Raw genomic sequence first — 24,977 nt, forward strand, 5'->3', positions numbered from 1 at the left:
CCCAGTGAATTCCAAAATATCATGAATGAAATCTTTAACCCCTATATGGAGTTTGCAATAGTTTATCTAGATGATGTCTTAATATTTTCAAAAAATATTAGCCAACACATTCAACACTTAAATAAGTTCATTGAAGTTATCAAAGAAAATGGTTTAGTAGTTTCAGCTAAGAAAATGAAAATCTTTCAAACTAAAACAAGATTTCTTGGTTATGAAATTTATCAAAGCACAATAACCCCTATTCAAAGATCCTTAGAGTTTGCTGAAAATTTTCCATATGAAATTAAAGACAAAAACCAGTTACAAAGATTTTTAGGTTGTGTAAATTACATAGCCGATTTCATTCCAAATATTAGAGTCGTATGTGCACCCTTGTTCAAAAGGCTTAGAAAAGACCCTCCACAATGGAATGAAGAAATGACCATAGCCATTCAAAAGATAAAGGAGTCAGTAAAATATCTTCCTTGCCTAGGAATACCAGACCCTGAAGCCTCTCTAATAGTAGAGACAGATGCCTCAGATCTAGGTTATGGAGGAATCCTTAAACAAAAATGTGTTCATTCTTCAAAAGAGCAAATTGTACGATTTTATTCAGGAATTTGGCATCCTGCCCAACAAAAGTATTCAACTGTCAAAAAAGAGATTCTGGCAATAGTTTTATGCGTTACAAAATTTCAAGATGATCTTTTCAATAAAAAGTTTTTAATCAAAACCGATTGTAAGGCAGCCCCTTCTGTTTTACAAAAAGATGTTAAAAATCTGGTTTCAAAACATATTTTCGCCAGATGGCAATCATTACTTTCCTGCTTTGAATTTGATATTATTCATATTAAAGGGGATCAAAATTCTCTCCCAGATTTCCTAACAAGAGAATTCTTACAGGGGAACCATGAGTGAGAAACCCACTTCGAGAGATCAATATGGTCCCCCACTGGGATCGTCCCGAAAACTACCAAGCTCAATAACTGGATCATCAGCCCCAGTGGCAGTAACCCCTCTCAAAACAATTAAGCCTCCTGGCCCATCAACACCAACCAAATCATCCCAAAAGCCCACTGCCTCTCAGGTAGTACAAACTCCAGCAAAATAAAAAAGCCCCTTAGTCCCCTTATCCAACAAATATTCCATACTAGATTATCAAAACACCATTTCTTCAAAAACCCCAGGCAAAACAGAACAATATGAATATCAAGAGAAACCAGAATGCCTTCCATCAATAATAATAGAAAAAGCTTGGTTCAACTGTAATCCAAGGGAAATCGCTAAACAAGTATTTCCCCCAAACTTTCATTACATGCCAGGACACCCTTCGAAAGGTAGACTCTTTTACAAGTTCATCCTAGTAGATACCGATTCAATAGAGGTCACTCACAATAAAGACAAAAATGGAGAAACTATCTACTCCAAAGTGAAGATTCTCAAAGTTCTCAATATGCAAGACTGGAATTCACTCCAACAGGTCATAATTACTTTGATTACATGGATGCATGGTATTATTTCCTATTTCTCCGGCCATTCCAGCATTCATGGTTCTTTTGGTTCAAGAAGGGCATCCCTTTAAGATTCCCGCAATGGTTCAAACTTTGGTTTCATCAGATAGGATTAGATTTTAGCATTTTTCCTGAAGATGTTCAACCTCTATTCAATTACTTTGTTCAAAAGACTCATTTCCAACCTGAAGAAAGGCTTTTATTCTTTACTGCCTCACAAGCCATTTCTTGGATCATGACTTGAGACTGGTGTTCAGTTCAGCTCTATAATGACACTAATCTCTATCGGCTTCAAAAGTCTATCAGAATCAAATGGTGGGCAAAATTTGACGTCAGGTTAATTCAAAAGGCAAAAATTGATGAATGGGCCAAGAATTACTTTCTTACCCAGAAAAGTCAAGCCCAATTAACTGGCACTCCTCCTACGCCTCAGATCAATCAAGAGGCCCTATTTCTACAAGAAAAATCCAAAATTATGGCTGAACTAGCTTCAGCTACCTCTCAAGAAGAGTTCAGATCAAGATTGGAGTTAGTCTCTGGAAGTCAGAAATCTGATTCACTAGAGGACGAAGCTTCTTCCAATTTACAAAATAATGATTATCTTCAAGACAATGAAGACGATTGCTTCAACATGGGATTCCCCTCTTTTTACTAAGAGGAAAATTATTGCAGAAAAGACAAGACACACTGTTCAAGATCAAAAGCAAATCATCAGGCGTGGCCGACAAAGTCTATCAGGCCATCCACTAAAGGAGAAAACGACAAATGAGTCATCAATAATTTTCAGAAAGTAGAACTCAAGTTACCCGAAAAAGGTAACCCGAGTTAATGTAACTCAAGATACAGTAGTATTCGAAGGATATAAAAGGAGGCTTCCCCATGAGGGAAGGGCATCCGAAAACTTCCTCCCTTTCTTTCTCTTTTGTAATATATCTCCTTGTAATCTTTATTCTGAAGTTTCCTTCAAAAGCTCTGTTATTGTAAGTATTTTGATCTTTGCAAATTTCAAGTTTCTGTTTTCAATACTCATGTTTTAACTCTGAATATCATTATTTGAAAATTTATTATGCCATTTATTATGCACTGCTTCCGTGTGTGTGTATATATATATATATATATATATATATGGGTAAATCCTTAACCCTTCCCCCTCTTACTAAGACTACAGAATGTTCTTGTAAATTATGGCCAATACCGGGTATATAAGCAGTGATTTCAAATCCAGAGGTTAAGCGTACTCTGGCAACTTTACGTAAGGCAGAGTTTGGTTTTTTAGGGGTGATAGTGGAACCCCCGAGCCAAGTGGAGCATGCATGAAGGAGTCAAGTCGGTCTTCTATTCTTTTCCTTGGCGCAGCTGGGCCATCCTGGACTTGAACCAGAGACCTCGCCCGTGAAGTAAATCATCGCACCTACGGTCCAACCAATTGGGGGAGAATCAATAGATTCCTTTTCGGGAGCGATTCATCCTTCCCGAACGCAGCATACAACTATCTGTTGTACTGCGCTCTCCTAGGTTCAATTCCTACTGGATGCACGCCAATGGGACCCTCCCTCCAAAATAAGTCTATTATCGGATTTTTGTTCAAGAATGATACGCCGTCTGGGGGCTTTACCGGGACTAACCAGTAAAAGGCCTACAGTCGGAAGCGAATACTTCGATTATACCTATTTGCACAAATACCTCGACGATTTCCGCTCGTTAATATGTAAAGTCCAATAAGCATATCTTGAGTTGGTACGGCAATGGGATCCCCAACGTATTTACCATTTCCATTACGATGAAATTTTTGAAGATTGACTTGCTAATTTTTATTGTACTTTTTAAATTAAAAAAGGATTTTGTCTAATTCACTATTTCGTTTCTGGGAGGATACTGAACTTTTTGATATCTAAAAAATGTGTCAGAGGATATCTCTGAAGTAGACGGTGGTTGATGGAATAATACTTGATCATAAAAGTTCAATTAATCATTTCATATCGATAGAATTGCTATGCTTAGTGTGCGACTCGTTGGTTTTTTTAGAGTGGTTCATTTTTAACAAAAATTTATGGTATGAATTAATTAATAAAGATAACCTATTCATCGCTTCACATTATCTGGATCTAAAGAATTGGTCAAAATAAAAAAACCGAAAAAAAAAAAAAAGATATGATATAAATAAGTTGAAAAGAAAATACTTTTTCAATATGATCTGCTCCACTCAACCCAATATATAGTCAAATCAAAATGATTACTACGTCAAGCATTAGATCTCATGTCTCAATTAAGTGGAGTCATGGAAAGAACAGGTTCAAAATCTCGATCAATTCCTTTTTCAAATCCCGCGGCAGCTGCGCGAGCTCTTCCAGCGTGCCATAAATGACCCACGAATAGAAAGAATCCTAGAACAAAGTGAGAAGTAGCTAACCAACTTCTAGGAGAAACGTAATTGACTGCATTGATCTCCGTAGCTACACCCCCCACGGAATTTAAGGAACCTAAAGGAGCGTGAGTCATATATTCCGCGGAACGACGTTCTTGCCAAGGCTGTATGTCTTTTTTGAGTCTACTCAAGTCCAAACCATTTGGACCCCTTAGAGAACTTGAGTAAAGAGTAAACCTTTTTTAGTTTAGATTAGAGATTTTTAAAAATTTGAAAGTGGAAACCCCCTCTTTTAGATTAATTTTGTGTAACTACTTGAGCCGGATGAGAGGAAACCCTCACGTCCGATTTTGAAAGGGGGAGATCCTATTGGATTGGATCCTATCCAAATTTTTCGTTTGCTAGACCCGTAGTTAAAAAACCTACTTTCTTACGATTACGAGGTTTATTCGAATATGAAATCCAATCCTGGAAATACAGCATTCCACTCTTTTTCGCTACCCACGGTTTCGATACATTTCGAAATCGTGAAATATCTAGCGGTGCGGGTGCTATCCGAGAACAATTAGTCGATCTGGATTTGAGAATTGTTATTGATTCTTCATTGGTAGAGTGGAAAGAATTAGGGGAAGAGAGATCCACGCACAATGAAAATGAATGGGAAGACCGAAAGGTTGGAAGAAGAAAGAATTTTTTGGTTCGGCGCATGGAATTAGCTAAACATTTTATCCGAACAAATATAGAACCGGAATGGATGGTTTTATGTCTCTTACCAGTTCTTCCTCCCGAATTGAGACCTATTATTCAAATAGATGGGGGTAAACTAATGAGTTCGGATATTAATGAACTCTATAGAAGAGTTATTTATCGGAACAATACTCTTATCGATCTATTGACAACAAGTAGATCTACGCCGGGAGAATTAGTAATGCGTCAAGAAAAATTGGTACAAGAAGCCGTCGATACACTTCTTGATAATGGAATCCGGGGACAGCCAATGAAGGACGGTCATAATAAGGTTTACAAATCATTTTCAGATATAATTGAAGGGAAAGAGGGAAGATTTCGCGAGACTCTGCTTGGCAAACGAGTTGATTATTCGGGGCGTTCTGTCATTGTTGTAGGTCCATCACTTTCATTACATCGATGTGGATTGCCCCGTGAAATAGCAATAGAGCTTTTCCAGACATTTCTAATTCGTAGTTTAATTCGAAAACACTTTGCTTCGAACATAGGGGTTGCTAAGAGTAAAATTCGGGAAAAAGAGCCGATTGTATGGGAAATACTTCAAGAAGTTATGCGGGGACATCCTATATTGCTGAATAGAGCACCCACTTTGCATAGATTAGGGATACAAGCCTTCCAACCTATTTTAGTGGAAGGACGTGCTATTTGTTTACATCCATTAGTGTGTAAGGGGTTCAATGCAGACTTTGATGGGGATCAAATGGCTATTCATGTCCCTTTATCTTTGGAGGCTCAAGCAGAAGCTCGTTTACTTATGTTTTCTCATACGAACCTTTTGTCTCCGGCTATTGGGGATCCCATTTCACCTACCCGCTGTCCTCCTTGCTTGGCCCTTCCTTTAAGAGGTTGTTGAGTAACAAGTGCATAATGTCCACTGGAACGTCCATGTATTTTATCATCAACTTGGTGGATTAATTTCAAGATATAAGGATTTCCAATTATAACAGGCTGTTCAAAAGGAGTCCCTGTTCTTCCATCAAATATTCTGCTTTTTCCGGGATACTCGGGTTCAAATATCCATGGATTCGATGTTTGTTTACTGGCTTGATATAATTCAGAAAACACAAGTTTTCTAGAAGCCTCTTGTTCATATCTCTCATCAAAGGGTGTTATTCGATAATGTCTATCTAGCACATCCCCCGCTAATCCGAGTGAGAATTCAAATATCTGTCCTACATTCATTCGTGAAGGTACCCCTAATGGGTTGAAGACCATATCAACAGGTCTTCCATCTTGCAAATAAGGCATATCCTGTCTAGCCAAAATCTTGGAAACAATGCCTTTATTTCCATGTCTTCCGGCCACTTTATCACCTACTTTGATTTCACGTTTCTGTAATATATATATATTGGCAATGCTAACTTACTCCCACTAAATTTTGTGAAGGAGTAAGTTAGCACTCAACACCTTTTCATTTGGACAAAAAACCCAACTCCCTCTTATTGAATCCAATTTAAAAAGAAGGATATTTATGTAATTTTATTTTTACATTTTAAAATATAAAAAAACTTAATTTCTCTCTCATCCTTACATTTCCTCATTGATCTCTGTAAAACTCTCTCTCTCCTTCTCTTCCCCCCAAATTCCCCATCGTGAAACTGAAACCTATTCTTCTTTTTTCCACCTGGGCCAAGCACTTACAAAAAACACAATCATCCCTTTCTATCTTAGTTCAATATTTCACTTTTCAATTAATTTGTTCCAAGATCTGTGATTTTTGCACTGAGAAAATCCAGATTAGTGAGCCCAGATTATTGATGACACTTTAAACTTGAAAAGAAATATCATAAAATTCATGTTTTGGAAAAATAAAAAGGTCGACTCTAGGAAATATTATAGATAAAAATAGTGGTCATATTTCGAACATGAGATCATAAACATTCAGATACACAACAAAAAACAAATTTGAGTGATGGAGTTTTTGGAAGTGGTTGGAATCGAATTTGTGTGAGAGAAAGAGATGAAGTTGAATGGAGCGAATTTGGGTGAAGAAGAAAGAGAGTGATGGAGCAGAACGGAAATCAAGTGGAAAATTTAATGATGAGAGAGAAATTAATTTTTTTAATTTATAATCTAGAAATAAAATTACATAAATATCCTTATTTTAAATTGAATTTAATAAGACTCAGTTGGGTTTTCTGTCCAAATGAAAAGGTGTTGAGTGCTAACTTACTCCTTTATAAAATCTAGTGAGAGTAAGTTAGTATTATATATATATATATAGGAAGCATACCAGGTGAGAGGAGTGGTTTATGGGTGAATAGTCACTTTCGTCCCTAAAGTTACAAGCGTCGGACATATTAGTCCCTATTCTATGGAAATGTTGTCCATAGTCCCTGATGTTGCAAAACGTCAAGCACGTTAGTCCTTGGGTTGACTCCCGTTAACGGTCACAGTGATTTGGCACGTTAAGTGCCCAAGTGGACTTGCCACGTGAATTTGAGCACTTTTATTATCTTTTCCATTTAAATTTTGATATTTCCACATCATTAAAAATAAAATAACTAATTAATTAAAATAAAACTTAAACAAAAACTCTTTTTTGATTTTTCTGCTTTGTTCTTCATCTCATCCTCTCATCTTCATCATCTTTTGTTTTTTTTCCTCTTTGTCTTCTTTTTCTCTTTTCTTCAACTTCATCTCATTTCCATAAACCCATCATCTTCTTCATCTTCATCTATGATTTTCTTCATCAAACCCATCAACCAAAACCCAACAAACATCCAATCCATTCAATCATGTATCAAAACCATAACACACGTCATCTTGATATAAAAAATCAAGAATCCTATTTCCATTTCAATCAATTACAACGATTATTAAGGAAAATGAGAGAATCTGATTTATATTTCTAAGATTGAAAATAAAAGCGTGAAAATGGAATAACATGTTCATCCTAAAACTAAAACACAGTCAAATTCAGATCTGTGTTATGCCAACCATCATTTACCCCCTACTTGACCATATCTCATGAAAAAGCCACCGTCTTGGCCCTTCATACTTTGTTTCCAAACTCTGAGAGGAAGGATCTGGAAATATGGGAAGATCGATGAACCAGAGGTGTAAGGGATGAGAGATCTGGGTTGAATCTAGTTGCACTGAAAGGGGGTTAGGGATTTGGAAGATCGATGAACCAGAGGTGTAAATCGACGAAGCAGATAAGAAGATCAACGAAATAGACAAGAAATTGACGAACCAAAGATGAAGATCGATGAGCCAGATGTGTAAATCGACGAACTAGAGAAGAAGATTAACGAACCAAACGAGAAATCGACGAACCAGAGACGAAAAAGAGGAAGGGTGTGCAGAAGATGGCACTTGCGTTTAATTTGTGTGGAGTACCTTGCAGATCTAGTGTTGCATAGGTGCAGTGGGGCTAGGAGTTGCGGATGATTGGTGAAGAGCAAGGGAGGATGGGGACTGGAGAAGGGAAGAGAAAGGTGAGGATGATTGGTGAAGAGCAAGGTTCTGGACACCAGCGTTTATTTGATGTTGGGGAAGAAGATATGAAGTTGAGGTTGATGATATGATGATGAGGATGATGATTATGAAGATATGAGATGATTGGTGAAGAGCAAAATTCTGTTTCATGCTTAATCCATGTTTGCAGGATGAATTGTATAGAGATTCTGAAGAAGCTGTAAGTGTAGAATGGGCATGAAGATTTGGATTTTTTTAAGTGAGTAGTAGATGAAGATTTTTGTTTAGTCTTAGAAGGTTGAAGATTTTCTGATTTGGGGATTTTGTCCAGGGACTAAATTGAAATTTTAAAGTTTTCCTAAAAATTTCCCCAATATTTAAATCCATGTGAAAATTCCACGGGGGCACATAACGTGCCAAGTAACTCTTCCCGTTAACGTTTACTGACGAAAGTCAAGCCAGGGACTAACGTGCTTGACGTTTTGCAACATTAAGGACTACGAGTGACATTTCCATAGAATAGGGATTAATTTGTCCGACGCTTGTAACTTTAGGGACGAAAGTGACCATTCACCCAGTGGTTTATAGTGAGAGGTGAGAGTGTGTAATAATAACCATCAGATCAACATCAACGGTGAGGATACATTCACAACTTAAGTCTGCACGTGCCTGCTAATTCGCAACCTCACGTGCCCCTTTCCCCCTTGTTCTCCAGTGCGAATGAAGATTTCCTCTCATCTCTGTTCTCGCTCATCTCTCTCTCCACACACTGCAACTGCAACCTTTTCTCTCCACCCATGAATTTGAAAAGCATCATGATCCAAAAATTAATTTCTGCACACTTTATTCATAATTAATTTCTACACATTAGACCTTGACCTTCCATATCCCTACAAAAAATGATTCATCTCAACATTAATAGATCTGTAGTGTACGCATCAGATTTTTAGTGTTTCATGGAATCCTCTTTGCTAATCCATGACCTGTTTGGTTGAGAACGTTAGTGCCTTAGTGGCATATTTGATTTGATTTCCATCCCTGATACGGCAACAAGATTTAGAGATGAGCGAAGAAATTAGTGATTTTATTGAGAAAATTATTTAATTGTCAATACTTGTTATAGCTTCGGCACGCTCTGGTATCAGAGCCTTTTCCCGTGAGGGAAGGGTTCTGGAATCAGTAGTTAGTTTTGTTGGATTCAATCTTTTATTTTTCTGCAACTTTATTTCTGCTTACCGTTTTCATTAATCACTCTGTTATTTTCTTCAAGACCTTAAGAATCTAGTGTGAGGTATCCCTGGAGTCTAGTGGTCCCGGCCGTAAAGCCTGAGAGGTAGTGAGTCCGTTGGTCAGCCAGATTGGGAAGAAACATTGTCATTCTTAAGTCCCTTTAGAAATAACATGGCTAGATTAATCAAAACCCTAAGTGAAATAAGTTTAGGAAAGAACAAACAGATCATGATTCCATCAACATCCAACTCTGGTTCTAGTAACCAAGATCAAGAACTCTCTAGGGTAGCCCAACAAGAGTTAGAAATAGCTTCAATAGAAAGAGCACTTCAAAATTGGTCAATCCCTATAGTCAAGAAAAAGGAAATTTATAAGCAACATACTTTATTCAATAGATCAGATGATTCTATTTTTACTATAGAATGCTGTCAACACAGTTCTGATCATACGAGTACGATAAAATTATTAAATGAAGATGTTTTAGATCAACACATTAAAGATGGTTTTAATTTCATTCATGTAGGTTTAATACAAGTAGCTGCAAAACCTAACTTTCGTTTAGGAATCAATTCTCCAATAATAGTAATGTTAAGAGATATGAGGCTATTAAAGCCACAAGATTCATTAATTGCAGTCTTAGAATCAAATCTTCATGATGGTCCAGTCTTTTTTAACTGCTATCCAAACTATGCTATGAATCTTCAGAATAGTTGGACCAAAAATGCCATACAATTAGATCTATTAGCAAACAATGAGATTTTTGAAGAAGAAAGTGATCCTTTCTCAATAATATATAGAGTATATTATAAAGTTTCAAAAATCAATTATAATTTTAAAGCTCTAAGGTCATCACCAAAACAAGAAACCATTATGCTAGAAGCAAACCTTAAAAGATCTTCAGTACAAGTTCCAAAGAAACTTACTCATGAAGAAGTTATGAGTAAAGTTCCTGAGGAATGGGTATTCAAGAATTCCCTGCCTCAACCAAAAGTTCATAATACTCAAGTAAGGGAATTGTTTCAAGAAGGAGCAAATCTCACTCTAAGAATGAATAGATCCAACTCATTTAGTATTAGATCCCCTCAACAGTTATATAGTGTGGATCTTCCAAGATCTTCTGTATCATCAAAGCTCAAGGGAATAGATACAACATCTAGTCCTAGTATAGCAACACCTATATATCAAGATGAAGAATCTAGTAACTATTCTCCAACCCCATCTCAAATCAACATGTTAAGCCGAGTAAAATCTAGTTTTGAAATAGATAAAGATTTCATTAGAAAAGATTTTATGGCTGAATACAATAAAGATAAAAGATTATGGTACTTCGAGAATTACAGTAAACAAGAAACTGAAACTCTTAGGGCCTTATAGTATGAAGAAATGGAAGTTTCTAAAACAAACATCTATTTCTTTGATTGGTTCGAAAACCATTGTATTAAGAATAATCTTAATTATCCTTTCTGGAAAAACGTCAATCCAATCACAAAAATAAATACCACTTGGAAAACTCCTGATAATAACACTATTACTTCAGAATACCCTCCACAAACTGGAGTGAAAATAGTCATAAAAGATGGTCATGAAATCGAAGCATCTCCTTATAAGGCAGAAGCTAACAAAGTTCATCAACAGTTAAATTTTACAAATACTATGTTAACAGTTATGTCAAAACAGTTAGGAAGAATAGAGATTCAAAAACCTGAACCCTCTATTACAACCAAAGAAGCTTCTTCATCATTTACCCTAGGAAACCCTTTGCAAACTCCTATTTTCAAAATTCCTCAATACACTAAGGAAGAATTTAATTCCTTCAATCTCTCAGGAAGTGTAGAAAAATTGAAAGAAAAATTAAACAAGCTTTCAATAAATCATTTAGATAAAAATTTAAATATCAATAAAATTAGAAAGTTTGGACCAGATAACAACACAAGAGCCTACTATCCAAGACCTTCCTATTCTGATATGAGGTTTGAAGAAAGAAAAGAATTTATTCAAAATACCTTTAGTGGTACTAGCCTTGATGAGTGGAATATCGATGGCTTTAGTGAACAGAATATATTAGACATTACTCATCAAATGATTATGGCCGCCACAGCCTATAAGGTCCATAACAACACAGATAGAAATGCTGCTTTAATGATTACTCATGGCTTCACTGGTCAGTTACGTGGTTGGTGGGACAACATCATGACCCCTGAAGATAAATCAACTATATTAGAAAAGAAAAAAGAAAATGGAGAAGAAGATGTTGTAGCAACATTAATATATACCATTATACTTCATTTCATAGGAGATCCTAGCATATTTAGAGAAAGAGCTTCAAGCCAGCTCGCCAATCTCTATTGTCCTACCATGTCTGATTACAGATGGTATAAGGACACCTTCTACTCAAAAGTAACCTTAAGAGAAGATGGTAACAGCGCTTTCTGGAAGGAGCGCTTTATTGCAGGATTACGTAGATTAATGCAATCAAAAGTATTAGATAATTTCTCACTTTTCAATCAAGGAAATCCAGTAAACTTTGGTTTACTATCATTTGGACAACTTCATAATACTGTAGTGCACACAGGAATACAAGTTTGTACTGACTTCAAACTCCAAAACAAAATGCAAAAAGATATGCAAATCTCAAGAAAAGAAGTAGGTAGCTTTTGTGAACAATATGGAGTAGAACCTTTACAGGCTCCTAGTTCAAAAGCAAGAAGACTTAATAGATCCAAAACCAAGCCATCTCAGGGCTATAAAAAGAGAAAACCATTTCAAAAGAAACCCTATGAACAAACTCCTACTACTCAAAAAACTACAAACAAAAAAGCGCTAAATCCTAATAAAAAGAAAAATGTCTGCTGGAAGTGTGGAAAGCCAGGACATTATGCAAATAAATGCAAAACTCAACAAAAAATAAATGAATTAGATTTAGACCAAAAACTCAAAGATAGTCTAATCAGTGTCCTCATTAATAATGAAGATCCTCACTACTCTTCAGAATATGAATATGAAGGAGATGAAGACCAAGATGTAAATCTAGTAGAATACTCATCTGACTCTCATTCTTCTTCAGAAGAAGAAAGAGAATGTGTCAAAGATAGTTCAGGATTCTGTGATTGTGAAGGATGCTTAGGACAAAATGTCAACATGCTAACACAAGATCAAACTATGAGTTTAATCTCTATAATAGACAAAATGGAAGATTCTCCTCTGAGGGACGAATTCCTACAACAACTAAATCTTTTGGTCAAAAAGGAGGAAACTTTGAAAAAGGATATTAGCCCTCCAATAAATAGTATGAATGAGATTTTCAATAGATTTCGGCCTAAGCCAACAATAACCTTATCAGATCTTCAAGAAGAAGTAAAACTATTAAAAGAAGAAATTAATCAATTAAAACAAAATGATCTTAGCTTAGAATTTAGATTAATGGAACTAGCTGGAATAAAGATTATTGAAACTCAAGAAACTTTAGCTAGTGCTTCAGGACTAAAACAAATTCATGATAAAAATAATGAAGAACCAAATGAAAATTACCTTAATCTCCTTAATATAGTTATAACCCATAAGTGACATTCTGAAATAACTTTAGTCATTAATGATTTTCGAATTAATATTATAGCCCTAATTGATAGTGGCGCAGATGTCAATTGCATTCAAGAAGGATTAGTTCCTACTCAATTTTATGAAAAAACTAAGGAAGGAGTCAATAGTGCAAATGGATCCAAAATGAACATTCAATACAAACTATCAAATGCCAAGATTTGCAAAAGCCAAATCTGTTTTAGATCTTCATTTGTACTAGTAAAAAATATGACAGAAAAAATCATTTTAGGAACTCCGTTCATCTGCCTGCTATACCCTATTGGTAAAATAGATGAAAAAGGAATAGTTACAACAGTTTTAGGAAAGACTATTACTTTTCCATTTATAAAGCCTCCTCAGGTAAAAGAATTAAATTTATTAAAAGAAATCTCCACCTCCAAAATAAATATGATCTCTAGAAAAAAGAATCATATTAATTCCTTACAAAAGAAAATAAAATACTGCAAAATAGAGGAACAACTCAAGAGATCTAATATTCAAAAGATTATTAAGGATTTTCAAGATCGTATAGAAAAGGATCTATGTGATTTAAATCCCATGGCCTTTCATCATAGAAAGATACATACCATAGCATTACCATATATAGATGGGTTTAATGAGAAAGACATCCCTACCAAAGCCCGGCCCATTCAAATGAATGAACAATATTTAAAATATTGTAGAGAAGAAATAGGAGAATATCTCAATAAGGGTCTAATTCGCCACTCCAAATCTCCCTGGAGTTGTACAGGGTTTTATGTCATGAATGCTTCTGAATTAGAAAGAGGAGCTCCTAGACTAGTCATTAATTATAAACCCTTAAATAAAGCATTAAAATGGATAAGATATCCATTACCTAATAAGATAGATCTCATTAAAAGACTACACAAAGCAACAATATTCTCAAAATTTGACATGAAATCAGGTTATTATCAAATTTCGGTGAGGGAGGAAGACAGATATAAGACTGCATTTGTCATCCCTTTTGGTCATTTTGAATGGAATGTCATGCCACAAGGCTTGAAAAATGCGCCTAGTGAGTATCAAAACATCATGAATGATATATTTTATCCATACATGGATTTCACCATTGTATATCTAGATGATGTCTTAGTATTCTCAAAAGGTATAGATCAGCACGTTCAACATTTAGATAAGTTTATAGAAATCATTAAGAAAAATGGTCTAGTAGTTTCAGCAAAAAAGATGAAGATCTTTGAAACCAAAACCAGATTTTTAGGTTATGAAATTTATCAAGGGCAAATTACCCCAATACAAAGATCATTAGAATTTGCAAAAAATTTTCCAGACGAATTAAAAGAGAAAACTCAATTACAGAGATTTCTAGGTTGTGTTAATTATGTAGCAGACTTTATCCCCAACATAAGGATAATTTGTGCCCCTTTATTCAAAAGACTTAGGAAAAACTCCCCGCCATGGTCTGAGGAAATGAGCCATAGCGTTAGGGAAGTCAAGAAATTAGTTCAAAGCCTACCTTGTTTAGGAATACCGGATCCAGATGCCTCGTTAATCATAGAGACAGATGCATCAGAATTAGGATATGGTGGGATACTTAAACAGGTAAAACCCCAGTTTTCCAAAGAGAAAATTGTTAGGTACCATTCAGGAATTTGGCACCCAGCTCAACAGAAATATTCCACAGTCAAGAAAGAAATTATGTCAATAGTTCTATGTGTTCAAAAATTTCAAGATGATGTTTTTAATAAAAGATTCTTGATAAAAACTGATTGCAAAGCAGCACCCTCAGTTTTACAAAAGGATGTTCAAAATCTAGTTTCAAAACATATTTTTGCCAGATGGCAATCTTTACTTTCCTGCTTTGATTTTGAAATCACTCATATTAAAGGAGATAATAACTCCCTTCCAGATTTTCTAACAAGAGAATTTTTACAGGGAAAACATGAGTGATACAAAACCCAAATCAAAGGATCAATATGGACCCCCACTGGGTTCATCAGCATCATCATCATCAGGATCAAAAGCAATAGTAGTAACCCCTATCAAGGTTGCTGGATCTTCAATACCAGCCACCCCTTCAAAAACTTCTCAAAAACTCACCACAGCTCAAATTGTCAAGACACCTCCCCAAAAAACTTCATTAGTTCCATTAACCAATAAATATACAGTATTAGCACAAAACCCCTCAAAATCCTCTGTCAAAACCGAGCCAACCGAATATCTGGAAAAACCAGAAGGTGAGCCATCTCTCATTATAGAGAAAGAACATTTCTCTTTAAGTCCTAAAGAAATAGCCACTCAATTATTTCCTACCAACTTTCATTATGTCCCTGGACATCCCAAAAAGACCAGATTATTTTATGAGTTCATTCTAGTAGACTCTGACTCCATAGAAGTCACACATAATCAAGATAAACAAGGAGAAATAGCTTTCTCCAAGATCAAAATCCTTAAAGTCCTTACACCCCAGGACTGGAATGCTCCTCTTCATTATTTTAAACATTTTTCTGGTTAGTTATAACTACTTTGATTATACCGCCTAGTTATAACTACTTTGATTATACCGATGCCTGGTACTATGCCTTGTATCTCCGTCCTTATCAACACTCCTGGTTCATTTGGTTCCAAAAGGGAATCTCTTTAAAGTTTCCTCAATGGTTTAAAGTTTGGTTTTGCAAGATAGGTCTCGATGAGTCCATCTTTCCCGAAGAAGTAAAATCATTATTCAAGTACTTTGCTCAAAGGTCAAATTTCATTATGGAAGACAAACTCCTCATGTTCACAGCTTCTCAAGCTATCTCCTGGATTTTAACCTGGGATTGGAGGACTGTAGAAATTTATGAGGATACAGAACTCTATCAGCTCTACCGCATTTTTAAAATAAAATGGTGGGCAAAATTCAATATCTCTCTAATTCAACAGACAAAACTTGAAGCTTGGATAAAGACTTATCAGCTTACTCAGCAAAGCAAGAAACAGCTGTCAACTACCCCTGTTTCTCGTCTCAATCAAGAAAGTTCATTTCTCCAAGAAAGATCAAGGCTCATAGCCGAATTAGCCTCGGCCGGTTCTCCCGAAGAATTTCAAAAGAAGATAGATATGATGAGTCAGAAATCAGGCTCAGATACTTCATCAGCCAACAGTCAGAACTACCTTCAAGAAAATGAAGATGACTGCCTAGGCATCAATTATCATCCATACACTTAAGGACAAACGGTCATTATCAGCCCTTCTCATCATGATCAAGAAAGAATCTGCTTTTCAGTATTGGCCGACAAAGAATCTACTTTCATTATTAAAGTTTCCATTATTAAAGTTACTTTTCATTAACTGTAGTTACTTTTATGAAAACCAGAGTTACTTTCGAAAGTAACCATGGTCAGAACTTGTATAAATAGGTAGCTTAGTAAGAGTAGAAGGCATCGGGTTTTTCCCTCTGCTTTCTCTCTCTATCTCTCTCTCTCTCTCTCTAAATGTTTGTAAGTTTCTTCCGAGTTGAATAAAAGCTTTGTTTCAGTAAGTTCTGCTATACTCTGATTTCAATAATGTTTTATTATAGCTTCCGCACGCTCTGGTATCAGAGCCTTTTCCCGTGAGGGAAGGGTTCTGGAATCAGTAGTTAGTTTTGTTGGATTCAATCTTTTGTTTTTCTGCAACTTTATTTCTGCTTACATATACCGTGGAAACTGGGAACCTGGATATATCTTGATTCCATGATTTGGTCCTTTTCGATTTCATGATGGGGATCATTAGATTTGCCACCCCACTCATTAGAAATGCCACCCCACTTACGGAAACTTAGTTTCTGAAATATTTCGGAAATAAGGTTTTCGAAGCATTTTTTCACTCAAAAATGGGGTGTTACATGTATTTTGCACTACAAATCACGAATTAATTTCGGAATCTAAAATTCTGAAATAATTCGGAACTTGAAAATCCGGAAATGAGGGGTGTGAAATCTAATGGTTGGGATGGCAAATCTAGCTCTCCATGATGGGTGGTGTGTGAAATGGGGAAGGGAGAAAAACATCAATGGCGGAAGTGAGAAAGACAGCATCAGGGGCGTTGGGAACATAGCAAAAGCACATAGGAGGATGCGCGTGGGGTTGGAAAGTTAGAGTTGGAGTGTCACGTGAGAGTATATTAAATGAGATTAAATCCAAACCATTCAAAATAATCTAATGGCTATTATTGCACACTCTCACCTCTCACCATAAACTACTCCTCTCACCTAATATATATATATATATATATATATATTTACAAAAGGAAAATTAATTGGAGAATATATACTCCAATATTTTTATATTGGAGAATATATACTCCAATATTTTTATATTGGAGTATATATACTCCGATATAACAATCAAAAAGTTCTCATTTCCATCAGTTGACTTTGACAATTATTTGAAGGATGAGATCCATCATCCATACTGTCCCCTCTCTCTCTCTCAGAAAATCTTTGAAAACAGAAAATAAACTATAAACAAGCTGATAACTATTTTATTTGATCCATAATAGAATATTATAACAGAAGTTTAAGCATATCAATTAAGCTCTTATTTTATAGTAAAAATAGAATTTCAAATACCCTACTATGAATTTCAAATAATTGAACTGGTTCTCCGATTCATATTTGGGAGAGACCACCATCCTTTGTTTATGTGTCGTTGTATTTGAATGTTATTAGCTAGTTTTTGTCTTTGTTGTTAATCTTTTTCTAACAAAAAAAATATGAAATTTATAAGAAAAAAGTATGAAATTTGCATTAATGTGAAGTGCTTCATAACTAACAATCAATTAATAAAATAAAAATGTGATAATTTTATAAGAAAAACAGAGTTTAGAAAGTAAAAATTAAATCCTGACCCTTACTATACATAAATAGTTTTCAAATAACTAAATATGAAATCTAAGAGGAAAAAAATGTATGAAATATGAGCAAATGTGAAGTGATTCATAACTAACAACGAACAAGCTAGTATATATAAGTTGATGAATTGATTGTTTCAACTAGGTTTCAACTACAGCTAGCAAAAGAAAACTGACCATCAATTTGGTTATCAAATCAAATCATAACCAGATAATTATTGTTTGGGATTATCAATTCTAGACAATTTGATCGGTCCAAACTATTTAAATAAGACAGGGCAGTGATTGATTATACCCTCCAATTAATTAGGTGACATGTATCAAATGATGAATAATGCTAGGTACGCAATTTGTCTTACATTAGCTCATATATCTTTCATTGACCAAAGTTGATGGTTTTGCTGGGCTACAACAGGATAACATCGGGGATTTTCCACATTGGGCTTATCTGAGCACATCAAAGTGGATTGGACAACACATATTTCACAAAAACCTTAAGGTAATGGGTGTACGAGTCTTCTCACTTATAAAGTGTTCATCACTCCTCTAATCTTCCAAGATGGAAATTTTTTACTCACACTTGACATCCCAACAGTATTTTGAAGAAAAAAATTCATTTGGCAGAATGTCCTTTCCTCATGTTTAGTTTTTCAATAAAAGGGCAATAAAAAAAAATTTAAATTTCACCGGCCCCCTCTAGAATCAAACAGGAAAAGGGTTATTTTCCCTCTTCTTCCCTCCTCTTAAATTTTTTAAAATTTATCTCTTCTTCTCCTCTCCTCTCATTTAAACCAAACACAGCCTTAAAGAGTGCTTTATCAGAAAAGCACACTAACTTGAGAGTTAATCTTTAGCAAAGATTGTTGGAAGAGAAAAATGTATACGTACGGTTAATGGAAGAGGCGCGGTGAAAAATTATTTTATTTTATGAACTCAAATGGCAATTTGACATATTTTTGAAATGCAATTGAGTGATAGTGCAAAACTCTTTAACAATCTTAATACATATAAATTAAACTTTTGTGGGAATTCCTTATAAAGATAAAAAAAAAAATCTTTTCTCTAACAATTTTGAAAATACTATGTTAAGACATAAGCGACTCATGTGATATTAAGAAGGTGAGAAACTATTGTATGTAGTTTGAGAGCCTTAAATTGGTGAAGGAGGAAGGTCTCTCAAACAATGGAACTCTTAAGAGTTAAGAATGAAACTTTCAACTTATAATTCCAAACAATCACTTTTATCCACCAATTGATCTTTCTACATACCCAAACTATATTTATATTCATCGGAGAGAATGTATGAAATAGTGTTATTATGCTCCAATGTTTGATTTCGCTTAATGAGGATGGAATGTGATTGAAAGTGATACTTACCGTCAATTTTCATATCCCAAATTGGAAGGAATAGAAACACTACTTAACTAAAACCATAAATATAATTGTCTACCCCTACTTATATTATCTATTAACTATTAGTGTTTTGAAAATAAGAATAATATAAGAATATAAAAGTCACAACTCATTTTGCTAAAGAGATTTTTTTTTCTTCCTTTCGTTCGATTCAGATCTAGTAAAAGTCAAAAGTCTTCCCAATAGTGCAGCTCATACGAATCAACCTCTCGACCTTTGGATTCAACAAGTCATTTTTTATCACTGCAACCAACACCCATCGCGTAATTCTGTTTTTTTTTACATCAGAAAGATAAATGGCACCTTTCAAAGTTTGAACCCTATACCTCTTCCTCTCAACCCATCACGTAATTCTAACTTCATTTTTTTTGATAATAAGCAATTGATGTTATTAATCAATGGTAGCAAAGTTTACATCAGCAACTAGAATAGGCTCCAACATAGTTGGGCAACCCTCAAGCCAAACATTACAAAAACTTGAAATAGCAAACTTAGCTAAACAATCCACAACTTTATTAGGAGTTCTACGGACGAGCACAAATTGAAAAGAGCAAAAAGACGAGAGCATATTATAACAATCTGCAATAACTGAACCCAAATAAGATCTATCCTTCCCCTCACGTTGCCAAGCACCATCAAGAACAGCACAATCCGTTTCAAAGACAACGACCATAAACCCCAAGTTAAACCCCAAGTCAATAGCAAGCATCATAGTCCACCGGAGAGCCAAAGACTCTGCCACTTCAGCTGATGAGGCCCCTTCTCGTTTTGCCGACGCACATGCAAGAATCTCCCCACGCAAATTCCTCACCACCTCCATAGCTGTATAAGACACATCAGTATTAATCTTCACCACACTAGCACTTGGAGGTTGCCACACATTCCCAACACTGAGGCGGTTAACCTGAGCAGCAGAAACAGAAATATCAGGCTCCAAAGGCACCACACGCATGGAATTTGCACGCAACATGACCTGCTCCACGGTTAACCAACGATCATCAAAGACCCACATATTACGCCGCGCCCAGACCGCATACAACAACGTAAGCACCACACCCATCACCCACTCATCATCTAACGAGGCTAAATTCATCAACCAGCTCTCGAACGTAAACCCTGCTGGACAACCATCACGAAAGTCTAAAGGAAAGGGTGAGCGGAGCCAAACCGGAACTACAGTGGAACAAAGGAAGAGAGCATGCTCCAGAGATTCTTCCGCCTCACCAAACATGGGACAAATCACGTCAACATCCACACCACGCCGCTTCAAAGCCACCCGGGTAGGAAGAAAACCATGACAAAGACGCCATGCTAACTCCTTACACCGAGGCACCGATTTCCCCCGCCACACACTCTTCCAAACAGCAGCATTACCATGGCTACCTGAAGGAGCAGCACCGTTCACTTCCTCACACTCTAAGATAAACCGATAAGCTGACTTTGTGGTATAAAAGCCATCATGATTCGCACCCCACACCAGCACATCATTCAAAGATGGCATGGATAATGGAATTTGCAGGATCATAGAGGCCTCATAAGCTGAGAAAATCTGTCGCACGAGGCCCTCTTTCCAGCGCACCCGATCGTGGTCAATCAAGTCAGCAACAGATTGAATCATAGGTGCCACACTCCTACCCGAGACCACCTTAAAATCACCTGCTGCTGAAACCGACCGATCCTCCCAAACCTGAACCTGCTCTCCCCTACCAACCTTCCAGAAACAACCCCGATCACTCACCCACCGGGCCTCAAAGATACTCCTCCAAGCATAGCTTGGACGATAGCCAAGCTTAGCCCGTTGAAGAGAATTGTGCCTGAAATAGATAGCTTTGAACACACGAGCCAACAACGAATCTCACATGTCACAATGCGCCACCACCATTGCTTTGCTAACAAAGCTGTGTTAAAAGCTTTAAAAGATCTGAAACCAAGACCCCCAACCACCTTAGAGTTGGCCAAACGCTCCCACCCCATCCATTGCATACTCCTAGTAGAAACATCCCCTCCCCAAAGAAACGACTAATCATTTTTTCTTAAAAAATTAGAGGAGTATGGTAGAGGTTATAGGATAACAATAAAAATAAAAATAATGAAAGAAATAAAATGTAATGAAGGAAACATAAATAAATAAATAAATAAATAAACCGGTCAATAATAACACGTAAAGCATCGTCGCCGATACCATCTATCTCTTCCATCGCATGCTTCTTCTTCTTCTTCTTCTTCTTCTTCTTCTTCGCTTCACACTTCAACGTTTTCCTCTGCAACTCGATGACTAGCTCTTCATCTTCATCCTCTCGCAAGGTAAACCCCATCTTCATCTTCTTCTTCCATTCCATTTCCATGTCGATTCATCTCTTCATTTTCACTATTTGATTTTTTCTTCTCGAAATCTCAGAATCTCAGTAAGATTGCCTGCAATAGGCTCCAGAAAGAGCTCGTCGAGTGGCAGCGAAACCCTCCCTCTGGTTTCAACCACAAAGTCACCGACAATCTCCAGAGGTATTCACTGTTCTGGTTTTCCAATTTGTGAAATGGGTTTTGTGTTAAACTGTTGTTTGTGGCGGTTAATGGGTTTTCCTTTTCCACCGTTTTCCCATTATCAAGTTTTGTTCTTTCGGTTAGTTTTGAGGTTTTTTCTGGTTATTGAAGGTGGGTTTTGTTTTGTTTTTTATTTTGTGTTCCCTATTCAAAGTTGGGTTATTGAAGTGACTGGAGCACCTGGGACACTTTATGCTAATGAGACCTACAAGCTTCAGGTGGATTTTCCTGTGCATTACCCAATGGAAGCTCCACAGGTTAAGCCATAGGAATTTTCTAGAAAAAGAAGCTATATAAATTTATTTACCCATTTTGTAGCTGGTTTTGTTCTGAATTTTGTTGTGGATGGTGTTTTGAACAGGTCATATTTAAGCATCCTGCTCCATTGCATCCTCATATCTACAGCAATGGGCATATTTGTTTAGGTATGATATTTACTCATTGTGTTATGGTTGTGGTATAATCTTTCTATGAGATATCCCCTTGGTTATTGTTGTTATTCCTGTTTGAAAATAGCTAGTTTAGAAGTTAATGTATGGAATAAGAAAAGCTTCTTGGAAATGGCTTTGTTACTTGTGCAGATTTATGTTTTCATTTAATTTGTCAACTTTGAAATATGCTAGCATTGTTAATGTGAATTTTAATTTTGAGGAGATGTGGACATGGAATAGTTGGATGCTTGAGTGATGACTCTCCCATTGCTTTGTATAAGCTTCTCTTCTCAATATGAACTATGCCTGAACATTCATAATCTTGTTTATAAATGTCTCTGCTTCTGCATGATCAAATTTTGGAGATATGGTTGTGTATTCTCATTTTGATACACCCAAATCCTAGAAATTATTATTAACTTTTGATTAAATAGATTCTGTTAGTGTGTCACAAGTTATGTTTTGATTGGCTGGGTGTACTACTTTTAGAGTCCATAATAGTTCTCCTGATCTTGAGTTTCAGCCTGGAGCTTCTCTTGATTTCTCCATTTCTTCCCATTTATTCTGGGGGTAATTGATTGGGTGTTATTGCTGCAAAATGTTCAAGTAGCTTTCTAAATGAAACATTACTGTTTTATTCGTTGATATCTTAAATGGTTAGTCAGGATTCATCAAAATGCCCTTTTTTATTTTCTCCTTTTTGCATATTAGACAAATGCTAGTTTATTTTATTGAGAATTGTCTCCATTTTTCTTACTACTAAGTGAGATTGAATCATTAAGAAGGGTAACAACAGAAAGTGGGAATTGAAGTTAGGAAATGGTTATTATTTCCTTTATGCATCTCAGTAAATGGGAAAGGATCAGAGAGATGGATGAAGGAGTTTTCAAGAGATAAGATAGACCTAGAACACTAGGATGAGATTGGTAACAAAGGATTGAATACACAAAAAACCTAACAAGTAACAAGTAATATAATAGTAACTTCCAAAGAACAGAATAGTAATTTCCTAACTGATTCTCACAATTCTTTCGAGCCCTTCTCATCTAGATATCGATGAGGAGTCATAAGAGATAATATTCCCCTTTGTAGTTTTGCTGTTAAGTGTAGATCAGTAAAATCCCATTGAAATGGGATCTGCTTTTTGATGTTGAGCTGTCATTTGTTATGCTTTATGAGTTTATGCAGATATATTCTATGATTCTTGGTCCCCAGCCATGATCAGTAAAATCCCATTGATATGGGATCTGCTTTTTGGTGTTGAGCTGACATTCGTTATGCTTTATGAAATTATGCAGATATATTGTATGATTCTTGGTCCCCAGCCATGACAGTTAGTTCTATATGCATCAGCATTCTCTCAATGCTTTCAAGCTCACCGGCAAAGGTGAGAATCTATTGTATTTACTGTCTTTTTTCTTTTAACATATTCTCCACTTTCTAAATTTCTATAACATGCATTTGTCCATGTGTGTGCACCTTAGCTGTAGTAGAATCATATATGCACAAATGACACATGGGATTCTATATTGCCTTTCCTAACAACTCTGACTCGATTTCGTTCGCAGAAATGCCCTGAAGATAATGACCGCTATGTTAAGAACTGCAGAAATGGCAGATCTCCCAAGGAGACAAAGTGGTGGTTCCATGATGATAAAGTGTAATAACTTGTATTAAGTTCACAAATTTAGAATATAGGATTATCCTTTCTAAAGGGAAAATGAAGAAGCGGGGAAATGCATTTTAAGAATTTAGGATCCCTGTAACGTGTAAACACATAATAACACTCTTGTAAATTGGAATCACCCCTCATAATGTGAGGAAGCAAACTCAATACTTTGTTTACCCCATAACTGATAACTGGTCCTTTTTAGTACTTCTCTTTCTTATTGTTTAATCTGTATCTTTATATTGACAATATGCATAACTAATTCCTATTTGTCGCACTAATGGTGCAAGTTGGGAACCCTTTGCTTTGTTTTCCTTATTGTTTTCCCTAGCGTGTAGTTCTGGAATTTTCTTGTCGAGTATAAAGCTTTGCGTGTTAGTTGGGAAGGTAATCTTTACCCTGCCACAAAGCAGGAAAAAGAAAAGGAGATAGAGGAAGAGATAAATTATTCTGAATACTGGCCGAGTGAAGCGACTGTTTTCTTTTGTATATGAAGTCTATATTTGACTTATGCTTCTCCTATGAATCTGATAGCAGAAGTGCAGTTGGTCTCAGTGCTTCTGTTAGAATTAGGTACAAAAGAGCTATCAATAGGCCTAAATGGATGAATGACTATGTTTAAATATTTTTCTATCCAACAGCAACAAAAGTCTTATCTCACTAAAGTCTTATCCCACTAAGTAAGGGTTTAAATACTTTCCTATATTCTAGAATATTCAAAGTATTAGGATATTATCACTTGTATGACTATCTTTAGTTTAAGGGTTTCTTCCTAACAATAAATGTTAGCTGGTGAGTCATGAATAGTACCAAAAAATTTGAGTATTGCTATCCCATTTTTATTATGTTTTTTCCTTCTCTTAAATTTTCTGCTTAGTTTTTTTAGTGGAATTTTCTACATCCTATCAGCCAGTGCTTTCATTGTTCTTCCCATGCCTCCTATAGATTATTCACGTGTCTCCATTGATCTGTTGGCATCCATTGCTGAAGTGTTGTCTTCCTTGTCTAGGCGTCAAGAACAACTTCAAACCTTCGTTGATTCCAGCCACTGTCTTCACCACCGTTCTCATAGGTCTGATGCACAAGGTAAACAATTTGTTCATCCATCAACCGCGAATACCTGAACCGCTCTTCCATTATTTACATCCTCTACGTCCCTGCCCAAACCATCTAAATTTCCAGCCCCTCCACTCCTCTACCCATAACAACATAAACTGCTTCTACTTTTGATGAATCTGACCCTC

The 24,977-nt window shown here is 36.0% G+C and overlaps 2 protein-coding genes across 2 annotated transcripts; both read left to right on the plus strand.

Annotated features, from left to right (window-relative positions):
• Window positions 1–889: 889 nt before the first annotated feature.
• LOC130712395 (DNA-directed RNA polymerase subunit beta'-like) lies at window positions 890–5,455 on the plus strand. Its single transcript, XM_057562230.1, has 2 exons — window positions 890–1,066; window positions 4,187–5,455. The coding sequence occupies exons 1-2, from the start codon at window positions 890–892 to the stop codon at window positions 5,453–5,455; spliced, it is 1,446 nt and encodes a 481-aa protein (XP_057418213.1).
• Window positions 5,456–21,234: 15,779 nt separating this feature from the next.
• LOC130714908 (probable ubiquitin-conjugating enzyme E2 18) lies at window positions 21,235–23,961 on the plus strand. The gene is made up of 6 exons (XM_057564885.1): window positions 21,235–21,396; window positions 21,491–21,594; window positions 21,788–21,890; window positions 21,995–22,058; window positions 23,363–23,451; window positions 23,633–23,961. Exons 1-6 carry the CDS (start codon window positions 21,364–21,366, stop codon window positions 23,726–23,728), a joined length of 489 nt encoding a protein of 162 aa, XP_057420868.1. The 5' UTR covers window positions 21,235–21,363; the 3' UTR covers window positions 23,729–23,961.
• Window positions 23,962–24,977: the final 1,016 nt, after the last annotated feature.

The sequence above is a fragment of the Lotus japonicus genome, chromosome 4 (genome assembly GCF_012489685.1).
Source record: "Lotus japonicus ecotype B-129 chromosome 4, LjGifu_v1.2".
NCBI lineage: Eukaryota > Viridiplantae > Streptophyta > Magnoliopsida > Fabales > Fabaceae > Lotus > Lotus japonicus.

Excerpts from the sequence above, each read along its gene's own strand:
- LOC130712395 (XM_057562230.1), top strand. The coding sequence starts at position 890 with ATGAGTGAGAAACCCACTTCGAGAGATCAATATGGTCCCCCACTGGGA. Across the intron at positions 1,067-4,186 it reads AAAAGCCCACTGCCTCTCAG|GAAACCCTCACGTCCGATTT; the intron begins GTAGTACAAACT and ends GCCGGATGAGAG.
- LOC130714908 (XM_057564885.1), top strand. The coding sequence starts at position 21,364 with ATGACTAGCTCTTCATCTTCATCCTCTCGCAAG. Across the intron at positions 22,059-23,362 it reads CAATGGGCATATTTGTTTAG|ATATATTGTATGATTCTTGG; the intron begins GTATGATATTTA and ends GAAATTATGCAG. Across the intron at positions 23,452-23,632 it reads TTTCAAGCTCACCGGCAAAG|AAATGCCCTGAAGATAATGA; the intron begins GTGAGAATCTAT and ends TTTCGTTCGCAG.